General features: G+C 48.1%; 1 protein-coding gene across 1 annotated transcript in view; it reads right to left on the bottom strand.

Moving 5' to 3' along the window:
- The window catches only part of LOC147105997 (uncharacterized), a 297,066-nt gene that overhangs the window by 232,116 nt on the left and 47,117 nt on the right, over nt 1–17,833 (bottom strand). The window contains exons 11-12 of the mRNA XM_086009782.1: nt 6,722–6,838; nt 2,534–2,650 (exon numbers count right to left, since the gene is read on the bottom strand). Of these exons, the coding sequence (XP_085865908.1) occupies nt 2,534–2,650; nt 6,722–6,838 (234 nt within the window). The remainder of the gene's footprint in view (nt 1–2,533; nt 2,651–6,721; nt 6,839–17,833) is intronic.

The following is a 17,833-nucleotide window of genomic DNA, read 5'->3' as shown; positions in this document are numbered from 1 at the left end:
TTCTCCTAAACACATTTTAGAAATTCCTTCCCCTCCTTTACCTTTACCTTAGCATTATCCCAATTGATATTTGGGTAATTAAAGTCCCCCAATATCATCACTCTATAGCTCTTGCATATCTCTGCGATTTCCCTGCAGATTTGCTCCTCTACCTCCCTCTCACTATTTGGAGGCCTACAGAATACTCCCAATAGCGTGATCATACCCTTTTTGCTCCTCAACTGTAACCAAATGGATTCTGTCCTTGTCCCCTCAAGAACATCCTCCCTTTCCAACACTACAATGACTTCTTTAATCAGCACTGCCACCCAACCTCCCTTTTTTCCTTCCCTGGTGCTGTATGAGGGGAGCGGAAACAGACGGGAAGCAGACAGGGACAATTAGGATTACGTTTAAAAATCTGCACCCCACCCCCGCCATGTCACTGGTGTGCTCTGCTCCCTGCCTCTTGCTGTGCTCCGCTCTCCTGTCTGGATTAGGACCATCACAACTGCTATCCAGATCCTAATACATCAGTGACGCAACAGACCAGTTAGCATTAGAAGTAAAAATAAACAAGTAGCTAATCCATAAAGACAAGAAAGGCCCAGGTTCTGTGTTCTGGCCTGATGACAGACGCCCAGATATTGTATGTTCTTCAGAATACAAAAATCTGCCAAGGACTGAAGATGGAAATGGGGAGATTTTCCCCTGGGAAGTTTCATTGTCAGTTACCTGTACAAGTCCTTCCATCCCCAGTGTGTCCAGCCCTACACACACATTGGAAAGAGCCGGGGATGTTGAAACAGGAGGCCGAGCTGTGACAGTCGTGGCTTCCACTTTGACATTCATTCACATCTGAAGTTTAGAAGAAAGAAAGAGTTCATTGGAGGCTCCCAGCTTTGTGAATGTTTATCCCTGCTACACACCCAGATTTAGGCTCGAACCACATGACTCTTTTAAAAGATGAGTTTCGCCCCTCTGTTGGTTCAGAGGGTAAAGGCCCCATGTGGTGTAGCACTGGGCCTCACAGCCCAGGAAGGTCCCAGTTTCGATTCCTGGTCTGTACGGAGTTAGCTGAGTTCAGTTGGGACAGTAGTTGGGTGTTAGAACCGGTCGCAGCTCTCCTGGGCTGGGAGGGGAAATCATTGAAAGTCCCCACTCCTGATTGGTGCTCAGTTACTCTGGGTGTAAAGTGTGTGTGTGTAAACATCGAGTGAGGACAGGATCAGGCCCAGTTGTGATGTCCCCCTGGGGACACTCAGGCCTAGAAATTGAGTTTGCGCTGCGCCAGGGCTTTAGCGCCGGAAGTTAGCGCCGGCGCTAAGTCCCTTTGCGCGCGCCAAAAATTCAGTAGCGCCGCGCCCAAACGGCTGCCGGCGCTACTGAAGGGTTTTAGCGCCTGAAAACTGGCGCAACGCGCCGCATTGCGGCGCTATTCCGGCGCTGCGGCCCCCGCTGCGGTGCGGCAGGCTCGGGAAGTGCAGGCCTCCTCCTTCCGTTAAGGAGGAGCTGCCTGCACCCGGCCGCGGCCCGCGCAAATCTCTTCAAAAATGAGCCCGGCACCTCAGACAAGTGCCGGGCTTGCATCTGTTCCGGGGGGGGGAGAAGTCCGGGGAGGGAGCTGCGGGCAGGCGGCCGGCGGGAAAGCGGCCGGCCGCCGCGGGGCCTTTAATGCGCCGGCGCAAACACATGTTGGACTCTGTTGCCAGAGTCTTAGTTGCGGCTGCCACGGGCGAGGCGGCCGCAACTGAATTTCGGCGCTGGGGCCCGTCGGCATGGCAACCGGGACGCTGCGCACACCGATGACGTCATCGGTGCCGGCGCAGCGCTACCGGTGCAACGCCGCTTTAGGGCCCCAGGGAATTTTTCAACTGGCCATAACTCTGGCGCTAGTCCCTCTAGCGCCTCAAAAGCGGCGCTAAGGCTAGTGAATTTCTAGGCCTCACTGTCTACAATGAAACATGAAGTATGGCTCCTTGTGTGGTCAAAGCCTGAGCAACTGTACCCCAGCAAGGAATCAGTGACATCAGGAGGGGAATAGGTTGGTGAAAAGGAGGGGACATTGGTAGCACCTGCTGCCTGGCCTCTAGGTGCCAGTTTTTTTTTTCAAATTCATTCAGCAGGTTAGGACAACACTTCAACGATTCAAATCTCCATTCCAGACTTTGATACAAAAAGTAATTTCAAGGCAATTACTGAGTGAAAGTGTACTGATAATGAGGGAAATGAGCGGGACTCCTCCACTCACCTACACATTCTTTTTTTTCTGCATATCTTTTTCCCCTCCCAAGCTAGATACAGTTCAACAGATAGGCTCCCAAACTTTCACCAAGTAGCAATTCTTCATGTCTGAATGTTCGAACATGAGGAGAGTCACTGTTGTTAAGATTTTCAATTAATTTTCACCATGAGCAAAGTAAACTTCAGAACTGACGCCCTGATCCCAGCCCTGCCCCGGTCTGGTTTGGAACTTGACAAAAGGTCCACCCCCTATCTGGAAGCAGTGACTTCAGTTCATTACCCAACGGGTTCAATGATTCCCATCACACACCTGTGCAGACAGATCCATTCCAGGTGTAGCCAGTCACACAGGAGCATCTGAAGCTTCCGTCCTGCTGGGTACAGGAGGCATTGGGTCCACACGGATTGTTGAGACACATGTCAGTAACTGCAGACACAAAATGAATAGGTGCTTTGTATAAGAAATCGCACTTGAGTGTTCAAAGATAGAATTGATTTGGTTACAAGTAAGGAAGAGAGGAGTTATTACACTGCTGGGTGTATACCATCGGCCATCAAATAGTAGGAAGGAGACAGAGGAGCAAATTGCAGTAAAATGCAAGAACCACTTGTTCGGCCCCAGCTGGAGTATTGTGCTCAATTCTGGGCCTCACACTTTCAGAAGGATGGCAAGGGCTTGGAGAGGTTGCAGAGGAGATTTACTAGAATGGTACCAGGGATGAAAGACTTCAGTTATGTGGAGAGACTGGAGAAACTAGGTTTGTTCTTAGAGAAGAGAAGGTCAAGAGGAGATTTGATAGATGTGTTCAAAATCATGAAAGGATTTGATAGAGTAAATAAAGAGAAACTGTTTCCAGTGGCAGAAGTGTCGGTAACCCGAGGAGACAGATTTAAGGTGATTGGCAGAAGAACCAGAGGCGACATGAGGAAACATTTTTTTGTTGTTGTGATCTGGAATGCACTGCCTGAAAGGATGGTGGAAGCAGATTCAATAGTAACTGTCAAAGGAGGATTGGATAAATACTTGAAGAGAAAAAAAATACAGGGCTATGGGGAAAGAGCCGGGGTCTGGGATTAATTGGACAGGTCTACCAAAGATCAGGCACAGGCACGATGGGCCGAATGGCCTCTTTCTGTGCTGTATCACTCTATGATTCTATTCTATGATTTTAACTTAAGAGCAGTGAGAATGGGAGACTTCAATTATCCTAATATAGACTGGGCTAGTAATAGTGTAAAGGGCAAAGAGGGGGAGGAATTCCTGAAATGTGTACAAGAGAACTTTCTTGATCACTATGGATCCAACCCAACGAGGAAGGAAACAGTGCGGGATCTAGTTCTGGGGAATGAAGTGGGGAAAGTGGAGCCTATTTCAGTGGGAGAGCATCTGGGAAACAGTGATCACAATATTAGGTTTAGAGTAGTTATGGAAAAGGACAAGGAAAAATCAAATGTGAAAATATTCAGCTGGAGGAGGGCAAATTTCAGGTGGATTGGAATCAAAGATTGGCAGATAAAACAGTTAATGAGCAATGGATGGCCTTCAAAGAGGAGATAGTTTGGGTACAGGCTAGACACATTCCCATGACGGGAAAGGAAGGGCATCCAAAGCTAGAGCTCCATGGATGACTGGAGATATAGAGATTAAAATGAAACAGAAAAAGGAAGCTTATGATAAATGTCAGGCTCATAAGTCAGTAGAGAACCAAGCTGAATACAAAAAGTATAGAAAAGAACTGAAAAATGGAAATAAGAGGGACAAAGAGATTGTATGAGAATAGATTAGCAGGTAACATAAAAGGGAACCCAAAAATCTTTTATAAATATATCAATAGTAAAAGGTTAGTCAAATGAAGAGTGGAGCTGATTGTGGACCAAAAAGGAGATCTTCTTATGGAGGCAGAGGGCATGGCTGAGGAACTAAATGAGTACTTTGTATCTGTCTTCACTAAAGAAGAGGATGCTGCCAATGTCACACTAAAGGAGGAGGAAGTAGAGAAATTAAATAGGAGGATAAAATTAGATAAAGAGTAGGTACTTAAAAGGTTTGCAGCGCTCAACGTAGAAACGTCACCCGGTCTGGATGGAATGCATCCTAGGTTACTGAGGGAAGTAAGGTGAGCAATTGTGGAGGTTCTGGCCACAGTCTTCCAAACCTCCTTAGATATGGGAGTGGTGCCAGAGAACTGGAGGATTTTAAATGTTACAAGCCTATTTAAAAAAGGGGAGAGGGATAAACCCGTCAAATACAGGCCAATTAGCCTAACATCAGTGGTGGGGGAACATCTAGAAACATGAATCCGGGACAAAATTTTTTGGCAATTGAAAAATATGGGTGAATAAATGAAAGCCGGCACGGATTTGATATAGGAAAATTGTGTTTGAGTAACTTGATTCAGTTCTTTGATGAGGTAACGGAGAGGGTTGATGAGGGTAGTGCGGTTAATGTTGTGTATACGAACTTTCAAAAAGTGTTTGATAAAGTACCACATAATAGATGTGTCAGCAAAAGTGAAGCCCATGGGTTTAAATGGGCAGTGACTGTGTGGATACATAATGGCCCAGAAATTCGGGTCTCCACGGGTGAGTACGCACGGGGTACTCACCCGTAGGCCGAATGGAAGTGCCGGTTTTCTGCATGCACTGCGCATGCGCGGGAAACCGGCACTTCCGATCCTCTGAACGAAGGGGTCAGAGGTCGAGCGCGCGCGCAGGGGAGGCTGCGTGTGCGCTTTGAACTTAGGTTTTTTTTACAGGTTTTCCCGGGAGGGTAAGCCTGCAGGATTTAAACATTTAAAAAGCAGGCGTAAGGCTTGATTTTTGCAAGGTAAGTGGTCAATTAATTAAAATTAAAACATTTTTTCCACAGGTTTATTATTATTAAATACTTTAAAGCAAGGTAAGTTTATTTTTAGTCCCGTTAGAATATAAAATTATTTTTTTCAAAAATTTAAATTATTGTTTAATGTAGTTATTTAATGTAATTCATAGTTTATTTAAAAAGTGTGATTTAAAAAAAGAATTATTTGAAGGTTTACTGCTATTTTGGGGCCCATAGTATTTATAAGTTTTGACAGGTCTTCCTGTCAATCTTATGAATGGGCTTTTCCCTCCTCCGATTGGCTGCCCATTGCTCATGTGATCCCAGGGGACGCATCGCACTAACTACGCCCCTGGGACACGCAAGCACAGCGCGCCGGCAGCTGGGCCAGGCCCTGGAGCGGAATTCCACGGGGCCCTACAGCTCAACTGCCGGCACGCAAGGTAAGTGCAGGTCGGGGGCTTAAACCCGCGGGAAGCCCCCGACCCGAATTTCTGGGCTGATAGGTTAAGGGACAGAAAGCAGAGAGTAGTGGTGAACGGTTGTTATTCAGACTGAAGGGACGGACGTATACAGTGGTGACCCCCAGGGGTGGGTATTGGGAGCACTGCTCTTTTTGATATATATTAATGACTGGACTCGGATATACAGGACATCATTTCAAACTTTGCAGATGACACGAAACTCGGAAATGCTGCAAACAGCGAGGAGGACAGTAACAGACTTCAGGAGGACATAGACAGGTGAATTGGGCAGACACATGGCAGATAAAATTTAACGCAGAGAAGTGTGAAGTGATTCACTTTGGTAGGAAGAATGAGGAGAGGCAACATAAACAAAATGGTACAATTTTAATGGGTGTGCAGGAACAGAGAGACCTGGGGGTGTACGTACACAAGTCTTTGAAAGTGGCAGGGCACGTTGAGAAGGCTGTTAAAAAAGCATCTGAAGAATAAAGATGGAAATGGGGACGATTTTCCCCAGTGACTCCGGGTGGAAAGTGCGTGTGTGTGAACACTGAGAGAGGACAGGATCAGGCCCAGTTGTGATGTCCCCCTGGGGACACACACTGTCTACAATGAAACATGAAGTATGGCTCCTTGTGTGGTTGAAGCCTGAGCAACTGTACCCCAGCAAGGAGTCAGTGACATCAGGAGGGGAATAGGCTGGTGAAAAGGAGGGGACATTGGTAGCACCTGCTGCCTGGCCTCTAGGTACCAGTTTTTTTTTTCAAATTCATTCAGCAGGTCAGGACGACACTTCAACGATTCAAATCTCCATTCCAGACTCAGATACAAAAAGAAATTTCAAGGCAATTACTGGGTGAAAATGTACTGATAATGAGGGAAATGTGCGTGGCTCCTCCACTCACCTACATATTCTTCTTTTTCTGAATCTCTTTTTCCCCTCCCAAGCTAGATACAGTTTAACAGATAGGCTCCCAAACCTTCACGAAGTAGCAATTCTTCATGTCTGAATGTTTGAACACGAGGAGAATCACCGTTGTTGTTAAGGTTTTCAATAAATTTTCACCATCAGTAAAGCAAACTTCAGAACTGACGCCCTAATCCCAGCCCTGCCCCGGTCTGGTTTGGAACTTGACAAAAGGTCCAGCCCTATCTGGAAGCAGTGACTTCAGTTCATTACCCAACGGGTTCACTGATTCCCATCACACACCTGTGCAGACAGATCCATTCCAGGTGTAGCCAGTCACACAGGAGCATCTGAAGCTTCCGTCCTGCTGGGTACAGGAGGCATTGGGTCCACACAGATTGTTGAGACACACGTCACTAACTGCAGACACAAAATTAATGGGTGCGGTTTAGAACAAATCGCACTTGAGCGTTCAAATATAGAATTGATTTGGTTAGAAGTAAGGAAGAGTGGAGCTATTACACTGCTGTGTGTGTACCATCAGCCATCAAATATTAGGAAGGAGACAGAGGAGCAAATTGCAGAAAAATGCAAGAACCACTTGTTTGGCCCCAGCTGGAGTATTGTGTTCAATTCTGGGCCTCACACTTTCAGAACGATGTCAAAGGCTTGGAGAGGATGCATTTACTAGAATGGTATCAGGGATGAGAGACTTCAGTTATGTGGAGAGCCTGGAGAAGCTGGGGTTGTTCTCCTTGGAGCAGAGAAGGTTAAGAGGAGATTTGATAGAGATGTTCAAAATCATGAACGGTCTTGATAGAGTAAATAAAGTGTTGTGTATGTAATATGTGTGCTACTTTGAACCTATGGACAGGACTGCACTACTTGTAGGGCGTAGTGATACGCAGTACCACTCCTGGCCATAGGGGTATAAATAGTACTGTGGGTACTGATCTCCCCTCAGTTCCCGCCTGTGGGCATGAAGTAAAGACCTACGTGCAGTCCCTACCTCCAACCAGTAAAGACCTGTTTGAGTTATACGTTTAAGTCTTTGTGTTAATTGTTCAATACAATACACATACTTAACACTGGCGACGAGTCGGTTCGAACCCTGCGGCAGTTATTCCACGGCGGCTTCGTCCAAAGACAGGACGTTGAAGAGAGGTTTCAATCCTCAACACCCCACTCAAAACTGAAGGGCAGCAGAAATCCTGACAGCTTCCAGCGACTGGAAGCGACAGGCATTAGGACCCTGAAGCCTCCATAACCTCGTGGGTAAGCCGAGCAGCGTTGGCTGCAAAGACAGGGCCACCGATCGGGAGATAAGGGCGATCGCAATCCCTGATAAGAGCCGCGGTGAAACGCGCGAGCGGGTAAGCCAGAGCCCGGGAGGGAGCGAGCAAGAGCCGCGCGAGCGGGTGAGCCAGAGGCCGGGAGCAGCTTCAAGTGCGAGGCGCAGCGCGGGCCAGCGATCGGGACCAAAGATAAGGGCCGCACTCGGACTGAAAGGCGCGGCGGCTGCAGAAGCTCAAGGTGCGAGAGCCGCGGTGCACAGCGCGGGCTATCGATCGCACAGAAGATAAGGGCCGAGAGCCGCTTCGGTCGGGAGCCACTTCGCGATCCAGCGATTGCATCCGCTGATAAGGGCCGCACTCGGGCGATCGCGGCGAAGATAAGGGCCGCACTCGGGGGCTGAAGGGAGACGGCGTCGGGGGACGGGTGAAGACCGCCAAGCGCGGGAAAACCGCCATTTTGTGGGCGGAGGACGACGGCAAGAGCGGGAAGCCGCCATCTTTGATAACAAGTAAAGAAAAGAAAATCTGAGAAATTGCAAATCTACAATGCCTAAACACGGGAATATTAGTACCTTTGATAGTGACCTCGAAGATTGGGCCATATATGTTGAAAGAGTAAAAAATTATTGTAAGGCCAATAAAATTCGTGACCAAGATAAAGCTCTAACATTATTAAATTTAATGGGTGTGAAGACATACGGGCAATTGAAACACCTGTTATCACCAGATGAACCGGCGGATAAGACATTCGATGAGATTGTTACTGTCCTGAAAGATCATCTAAACCCCACGCCGCTGATGCTAGCGGAACGATTTAAATTTTACGACAGAAGGCAGCTACAGCATGAAAGCAATGCTGAATATTTGCTGGAATTGCGTAAATTAGCGAAATATTGCCAGTTTGGAACGGGACTGACAGATGCACTACGAGACAAATTTGTGTGTGGTTTATTTAAACAGGATACACAAAAGCGACTGCTCGAGGAGAATGAGCTGACGCTTGAGAAGGCGGTCACTATGGCAGCAGCACACGAAGCCGCAGCGAGAGGCACAGCAGTAATGCAGCTACGGTCACCGGAGCTCAGTGCACACAAATTGGGTGTGAGTTCTGGCAAATGTTATCGTTGTGGAAAGACAACGCATGATCAGAACCAGTGTTGGTTTAAAAACCAAGAATGTAGAACTTGTGGTAGGCTTGGACATATAGCTAGAGTATGCAGGTCAGGGAAGAAGACCAGCAACAAGAAGTCACCGCAAGGAAAATACGCAAAGGTACACAAGGTGACCGAACAGGAGTCCGATTCAGATGCTAGCAGTAATGAACTGGCTAGCTTAAGCTGTAATGAACTGGCTAGCTTAAGAGTACTCAACGCTGGTAAGGGTGCAGACCTCCAGACAATTTGGGTCACTCTTCAGATAGAAGGAGTCCAAGTAAAACTGGAATTGGACACTGGATCGGCATTGACGGTCATAAATAAGAAAGATTACGGAAAGTTATTCCAACATATTCCCCTACAGGATACGGGGATTATATTGAAAACATACACGGGGCAAAGAGTGTACCCCATCGGGAAAATAGAGGTTACAGTGGTCCACAAGGGCGAAGACAGTCAAATAATGGACTTATATGTGATATCTGAAGGAGGTCCTCCACTACTAGGACGGGAGTGGATTAGGAAAATGAATATGGACTGGCATTTCCTACAAACAATAACGAGTGAGAACTCGGTGAAGGTAGTCGGCCCAGACTCTGGAACGGATGATGGTAAGCCCAACTCAGGTGCAAAAGACAAAGTTTCAGCACAGAATTCCACTGAGCAACAACAACATAGTTTAACTGTGGATTCTGAGTCTGGCAAGTCTACTGATGTGCCCATTTCTGAGGGACACCGGGCTCGAACTCAACTCCATTTCAAACTACAACAGCAATTAGAACAAATGCTTCGCCGTTTTGAGCAAGAGTTGAATGCAACGAAAGAGTTCTTTGATATAGAGTTGGAGAATCTGGAAAGACAACAGAAGCAGCTGATGGAGAAAGTGGAGCAGGAGCACACAAAACGTCTGATGTCAGAGGAGTTAACGGTCAGCCAACTCCTGCATATGCTGAAGGACAGGACTCTGAAATGGGAAAAACTTGAACACGAACTTCAATATTCAAACGAAAGGGGTTCGGAGCTCTCAAAGGTTATTGGAAGAGCTGAGGTGGCAACACAGACTGAGATGACTGCAACAGAGCAGCCCTTGGATGCCAAAAGTACGCTGACTCACGTCAACGTAGAACAACAGACCGCTGAAACAGCTGCTCTGGTAGAGGGATTGAATAGTCCGATCAATCAATCTCCAAAAGAAGTTGAAGTAGTAAAATCTCAAATGAGGTCATTAGTAAACGACTTGCTGAAAGCCCAGAAAAAGCTGGATGAAGAGGTACGCATGAAGAAGTCTCTTCAGGAAAGATGTCTGGACTTGGAACAAAAGCTGGCTAACGCCCAGCTGGGTATGGAGGAAATAGAAGACCCTCTCGCTGGCCTAGATCAGGACGACACCGAATATTACTATGTCCTGTCCTGCCCAACTTGTAACTTCGACTCCCACCATACAGAAATCATGGAGGAGCACCGAAAGTCTACGGAACATCGGGAGAAGGTGGCTCTACTACGGAAAAAGGAGGAAGAGAAGGAGGAACTGCGCATGCAGCTGACAGCTGACAGTGGAGCCCAGAGAGTCTCCAAGAAGCAGAAAAGGAAAAGTCGAAACAAAAGATGACCCATCTGAACCATTATTACCTCTACCAGATCACACACGTGGTCCCTCCGAACGGAGCCAATTCAGTTCGGAAGTTCAAACTGTTAAATCCATGGAAGGACTATTGAATGAGTCACTCCAGCAACGTGAACCGACTACACCACAGAGATTGAATCTGTGAACTGTTTTCCGCAGAGACTGAATCTGTGATCTGTTTTGACATGAAGTTATCTATGTATCTATGTTATTCTGTTATGTAAACCTGAAGTTATATATGTATATATGTTATTACGTTATGTTAAATGGGGAGATGACTGTAAAGCTAAGAAGGGAGGAATGTTGTGTATGTAATATGTGTGCTACTTTGAACCTATGGACAGGACTGCACTACTTGTAGGGCGTAGTGATACGGAGTACCACTCCTGGCCATAGGGGTATAAATAGTACTGTGGGTACTGATCTCCCCTCAGTTCCCGCCTGTGGGCATGAAGTAAAGACCTACGTGCAGTCCCTACCTCCAACCAGTAAAGACCTGTTTGAGTTATACGTTTAAGTCTTTGTGTTAATTGTTCAATACAATACACATACTTAACATAAAGAGAAACTGTTTCCAGTGGCAGAAGGGTCGTTAACCAGAGGAGACAGACTTAAGGTGATTGGCAAAAGAACCAGAGGCGACATGAAGAAACATTTTGTTAGAGTGTTGTTGTGATCTGGAATGCACTGCCTGAAAGGATGGTGGAAGCAGGTTCAATAGTAACTATCAAAGAGGATTGGATAAATACTTGAGGGGAAAAAAATTACAGGGCTATGGGGAAAGAGCAGGGGAGTGGGATTAATTGAACAGATCTACCAAAGAGCAGGCACAGGCACGATGGGCCGAATGGCCTCTTTCTGTGCTGTGTCACTCTATGATTCTATTCTATGACTTCAACTTTACAGCAGTGAGAATGGGCGACTTCAATTATCCTAATATAGATTGGGCTAGTAACAGTGTAAAGGGCAAAGACAGGGAGGAATTCCTGAAATGTGTACAAGAGGACTTTCTTAATCACCATGGATCCAATCCAATGAGGAAGGAAACTGTGCGGGATCTCGTTCAGGGGAATGAAGTGGGGAAAGTGGAGCATATTTCAGTGGGGGAGCATCTGGGAAACAGTGATGACAATATCAGGTTTAGAGAAGTTATGGAAAAGGACAAGGAAAAATCAAATGTGAAAATATTCAGCTGGAGGAGGGCAAATTTCAGTGAGTTGAATAGGGATCTGGCCCTGGTGGATTGGAATCAAAGATTGGCAGGTAAAATAGCTAATGACCAATGGACCAGTGTTTTATAAAGGTTTATCATAATTTCCACACTTTTATACTCTATACCTCTTTTCATGAAGCCCAGGATCCCGATGTAATGGGCAGACACATGGCAAATAAAATTGAACGCAAAGAGGTGTGACGTGATTCATTATGTTAGAAAGAATGAGGAGAGACAACATTAACTAAATGGTACAATTTCAAAGGGTGTGTAGGAACAGAGAGGCCTGGGGGTGTATGTATACATGTCTTTGAAGGTGGCAGGACACGTTGAGAAGGCTGTTACAAAATCATCTGAAGAATAAAGATGGAAATGGGGACAATTTTCCCCTGGGAAGTTTCAGTGTCAGTTACCTGCACAAGTCCTTCCATCTCCAGTGTGTCCAGCCCGACACACACATTTGAAAGAGCCGGGGCTGTTGAAACAGGAGGCCAAGCTGTGACAGTCGTGGCTTCCACTTTGACATTCATTCACATCTGAAGTTTAGAAGAAAGGAAGAATTCATTGCACAGCAAGGTCCCACAAATAGCAATGAGATAATGACCAAATCATGTTTTAGCGGTATTGTTTGAGGCATAAATATGTGCCAGGACACCCGGGAAAACTCCCCAGTTCTTCTTCAAAATAGTGTCGTGGGATCCTTTACCCAAGAGGACTGATCCGAAAGATGGCATCTCCAATAGTACAGCATTCCCTCAGTACTGTACTGGAGTGCCAGCTTAGGTCTTGTGCTCAAGTCTCTGGAGCGGGGTTTGATCCCACGACCTTCTGCCTCAGGGGCGAGAGTGCCACCCACTGAGCCACGGCTGACATCAAAGCACAAACCTGAATGGCTGCAATTTCAGCCAATCACATTGTTGCTCTTTTTTAAAAATGGTTCCATCCGCCATTTTCATTTCTGAGCCATGTGAAAATAGAAAGCGATATGTGATATCCGAGTGGTAAGGTCAGAACTGAGAGAAGCGAGTTCTTAGGCAGAAAACCCAACTGTTTAATTATACGGTTTAGCAGAGAAACATCTCTTACAGGCTGCAAGCAAAACACAGTATTTCTAACTGCACGATGCAAGATGGAGGATTCACCTCTGAGTCATACCCATAATGCAATGCCATATTACCTTAATAACTGGTGTACCAGGATATTGACTACATGACCCATTACCTTAAAAACTGGTGAATGTGATCCCTTAGTATTTGGCTCCATCTGGTGGATAACTTAAACATTACATCCCAGATTAGGATACGACAGAAGTAATTTATTGAAACGATAACAAAAGCATAAAAAACTCTGGATAAAACTCTTCTCTCCCACATGGCAGCTGTCTTTCATTCTGCCAGCGCAATTTACACTTCATCTCGAGCCATCCTTTGTTTCTTAACCTGTCCCATTACCGTCTCCTCTTGCCTTGAATATCTCTTAATGTCTCTTAACCTCTCCTGCCTTCTATCCTATCACAGACCTTCCCTTTTGTTCTTTCATCCCCTCCCTGCTTTCCCAGCCCCTACACTTGCTTAAAAATCCTGCTTTTTTCCAATTCTGACGAAAGTTCATCGACCTGAAACATTAACTCTGTTTCTCTCTCACAGATGCTGCCTGACCTGCTGAGTATCTCCAGCATTTTCTGTTTTTATTTTGGATAAAACTTACCTTATTTTATGCAAATGTAACCCCACTATTTAAGAAAGGAGGGAGAGAGAAAACGGGGAACTACAGATCAGTCAGCCTGACATCAGTAGTAGGGAAAATGCTAGAATCTATTATTAAGGACGTGGTAACAGGGCATTTAGAAAATAATAATAGGATTGGGCAGAGTCAACACGGATTTATGAAAGGGAAATCGTGTTTGACAAATCTGTTAGAATTTTTTGAGGTTGTAATTAGCAGAATAGATAAGGGGGAACCAGTGGATGTGGTGTATTTGGATTTTCAGAAGGTGCCACACAAGAGGTTATTAAACAAAATTAGGGCTCATGGGATTGGGGGTAATATATTAGCATGGATAGAGGATTGGTTAACGGACAGAAAACAGAGAGTAGGAATAAACAAGTCATTTTCGGGTTGGCAGGCTGTAACTGGCAGGGTACCACAAGGATCAGTGCTTGGGCCTCAGCTATTCACAATCTACATCAATGATTTGGATGAGGGGACCAAATGTAATATATCCAAGTTTGCTGATGATACAAAGCTGGGTGGGAATGTAAGTTGTGAGGAGGATGCAAGGAGTCTTCAAGGGGATAGAGACAGGCTAAGTGAGTGGGCAAGAACATGGCAAATGGAATATAATGTGGAGAAATGTGAAGTTATCCACTTTGGTAGGAAAAATAGAAAAGCAGAGTATTTTTTAAATGGTGAGAGATTGGGAAATGTTGGTGTTCAGAGGGACCTGGGTGTCCATGTACATGAATCACTGAAAGTTAACATGCAGGTACAGCAAGCAATTAGGAAAGCAAATGGTATGTTGGCCTTTATTACATGAGGATTTGAGTATAAGAGTAAAGGGAGTGAAATTGGGTATAGCCCCGCTTGGGGCGCTAGAATTGGCGGTGCGCAAATTCTATCGCCAGGCACAACTTATTGCCACCTCGAGCGATATTGGGTTGCATCGCCCCTAAAGGTGATTGCAGCGTAAAATCAGACGCTGCACGGGACTCCTAAGGCGCTAACCTGGCGGAGCTACTCAATATCTGGGCGGCCGGGCGCAGCGCAGGTGCTGTCAATAATCGATGACCACGAGACATGCTGGCGCCGGCCAGCTCTTAAAGGGGCGGGTCATTTAGGATCAGCAGCCACACTCATCGCCCTGTAGGCCTCAAAATCGGCGCTGTGCATTCTGTGGCGTTACAAACTTTGACCAGATGGAGAGGGTGAGGCAGAGAGCGGAGTGCTTTACCGATGGGGCATTGGATGCTTTGGTTGGCGCAGTGGAGCGCCGGCGAGCAGTGCTGTACCCCGACAATGGCAGGAGGCCTCATCAGAGCGAGTACCGCAGAGCTTGGAGGGAAGTTTCGCAAATAGTCAAATTCAGCAGCGTGGCGCCCAGGACTCCTGTGCAATGCAGGAAGAAGTTCAACGATCTCACTCGGGTCGTTCGGGTGAGTGGCTTTTTAGCAATCTTCTTCATCCCTCCATCTGCACCTGACTTTATGGCCAGAGGGTGCGCGAAGCCCCAGTGACCATCTGTCAGCCAGCACCCATGGCCCTTTCTGGGAACGCACACGCACATTCAACTCAGGGCATACTGTAAGGGCTGTTCCACCATGGGGGGCATGAGATGACAACTCAGGGCATACTGTGAGGGCTGTTCCACCATGGCGGGCATGAGATGACAACTCAGGGCATACTGTAAGGGCTGTTCCACCATGGGGGGCATGAGATGACAACTCAGGGCAGCATGTTTCATCACTTCCCATCCTTTCTCCTGCAGGCCAAGCTGGCCAGGAACCGGAGGGAACAGATTCGTACCGGAGGAGGCCCTCCTCAGCTGCAGACACTGATGGACCTGGAGGAAAGAGTCCACCAGATTGTTGGGGCCGGATGAGTGGTCCTGTCACCACTGGAGCTGCCGACCCCATTGTGCACAGCGATGGTAAGGCCATCACCTTTTTGAACTGTCTCCTTCCACTTGTTCCCCCCACCAGCATGCTTTTCCACTCTGGACCCATGTCAGAGCATTGCAGCACTCTTGCATCCCTTGCTGCCACCCTGTCCTTTCACTAAAGCCACTCTTCAACCTCCCTGCTTTCAGATGCTGCATCACCAGCTCGGGAGCCGGGTCATCAAGCTGCCAGGGACACTGACTCCGGAGGCAACGAGCAGGAGGAAGCCGGTCCATCCGTACCACCCTCAGGCGAGCCAGCCATCTGCAGACTGGGGATAGTGCTTCCCTGGAGGGGAGCGGGGGGAATGGCTCTGAGGAGGAACCAGTTGCAGGAACCAGCGGTCTCCAGCATCGCAAGGGGGGTAGGGAAGCTCGGGAGCCGTCTCGTCGGAGGGCGAGTCAGGCCACGATGACTGCTGCATAGAACGCAGAAGAGGTGCGTTCCCTCACAGAAATGAGTGCCCAGGCTCGGCTCAGGCACACTGAGCTGATGGCTGCAGTGACAAGGATGCCTGAATCCATCGAGACACTGGCAAGGAGTGCGCAAGACTTCGGGGCAGCACAGGCGAGGAGTGTACAAGACTTCGGGGCAGCACAGGAAAGGAGTGCCCAGGGCTTCGGGGCAGCACAGGAAAGGAGTGCCCAGGGCTTCAGGGCAGCACAGGAAAGGAGTGCCCAGGGCTTCGGGGCAGCACAGGAAAGGAGTGCCCAGGGCTTCAGTACATCACTGGAAAGGACTGTCCAGGGCTTGACCGAAGCACTGGAAAGGACTGTCTAGGGCTTCACCGAAGCACTGGCACCTGCCACGCAAGTGCTGAGTGCTGCCACGCAGTCACTCGCTGGCCTCATGCAGAGGCAGATTGAGGCCACGCAAGCACTGACTGCTGCCACCCTCGATGGATCAGGCAGGATTACCCGGGGCCCTTGCAGCACCACAGCAGGCCAGCAATCTGTGGACCAGCTGATTGACGGGGCAGCACCGCAGCATGCGAACCAGAGTGCCAGTGTGTCGGCCGACCACGGAGCAGGTGTCCGCTCTCAGGATGTCAGCATTCCTGATGCCACCGCTGGCACGTCTCCAATGCAGCTGCCATCACCTGCAGGACAGATTGCTTCCACCCATGCCCAGTTGGAGCAGTCAGCATCCGGGCCCTCCAAGCCCAGAGGTCGTCCAGGCCGTCCCTCAGGGGCATCTCCGCTTTCGGACAGTCAGCAGGCGTCCCCCAGCCTTCATGCAGCCACTGGGGTCCCATTACGGAGGAGCTGCAGGGAGGGAAGGGGCCGTTCTCGCAAGAGAAGTAGATCACCATCAAAGGGGAAAGAGTAGAAGGTGCTGCTGAGATGTCTTATTTCTAGAAATCAAGGCCGTGGCTGCTGGTCTGAATGTTAGTAATGTTTTGGATAGTCTCCCGGGTGTGCGAGTCACTTATGTGTTCGTTTGTTAGTTAAGCTTTCTGGTGCCATTGCTTTGTCATGTTGGAAGGAAGCACAGTTTTCAAAATAAATAAATTATTTTATTGACATTGGCCATGTCTGCTATTTACATTCATACTGGCCTTCATAGGCTTTGGGTTATCCGAATGGTTCCATTCCTGGTCTTCGATTGACACCAAGCATTCCGTGAAAGGGGCCTAGAACCGACTCCTTATCAGCCTCTGACGGACGGCCCTTCCAGTGTCTGGGACCCTCCCGTCTTGGTCCTCCTCCTCCTCCTCCTCTGCTGGTCCTTCAATGTCTGCTGGCATTGGCTGGGTGCGCAGGGTGGCGAGGTTATGGAGCATGCAGCAGACAACGACGAAGTGGGAGACTCGCTCTGGTGAGTACTGCAAGGCTCCTCCCGAATGGTCCAAACAGCGGAACCGCTGCTTCAGCACGCCGATTGTGTGCTCCACAATGTTCCTCGTCGCCTGATGGCTGACGTTGTAGTGCTCTTCTGCAGGGGTGCTGGGCGAACGGAGCGGGGTCATCAGCCATGGGCACAGAGGATAGCCCTTGTCACCGAGAAGCCAGCCTTCTGGGTGAGCCGGGGCCTCGAAAAAGTCAGCAACTGAAGTCTGGCGCAGGATGAATGCGTCGTGGCTGCTGCCTGGGAACTGAGCATTGACCGCAAGGATCAGCTGCCGATGGTCACAGACCAGCTGCACATTCAAGGAGTGGAACCCCTTGCGCTTGCGGAAGTCCTCAGGATTCAAAACAGGTGCCCGCAAAGCCACGTGCGTGCAGTCAGTGGTGCCCTGCACCATGGGGAAGTCCGCTATTGCTGCGAAGCCCTCTGCGCGCTCCCGCTGCTTCTCCGGTGTCGCAGTGAAGGAGATGTACTGCCACAGCCTTTTAAACAGGGCATCTGTTATTTGCTGGATGCAGCTATGCACCGCAAACTGGGAGATGTTGGCAATGTCCCCAGTTGCTGCCTGAAAGGAGGTCACATAAAATTTCAGTGCTACTGTAATCTTGACAGCCACTGACAGAGA

This window comes from Somniosus microcephalus, chromosome 16 (assembly GCF_052327205.1).
Source record: "Somniosus microcephalus isolate GS21.2 chromosome 16, FLI_Smic_1.0, whole genome shotgun sequence".
Lineage (NCBI taxonomy): Eukaryota > Metazoa > Chordata > Chondrichthyes > Squaliformes > Somniosidae > Somniosus > Somniosus microcephalus.
Note: the sequence above shows the minus strand (reverse complement) of the source record. Positions and strands in the feature narration are given on the sequence as shown.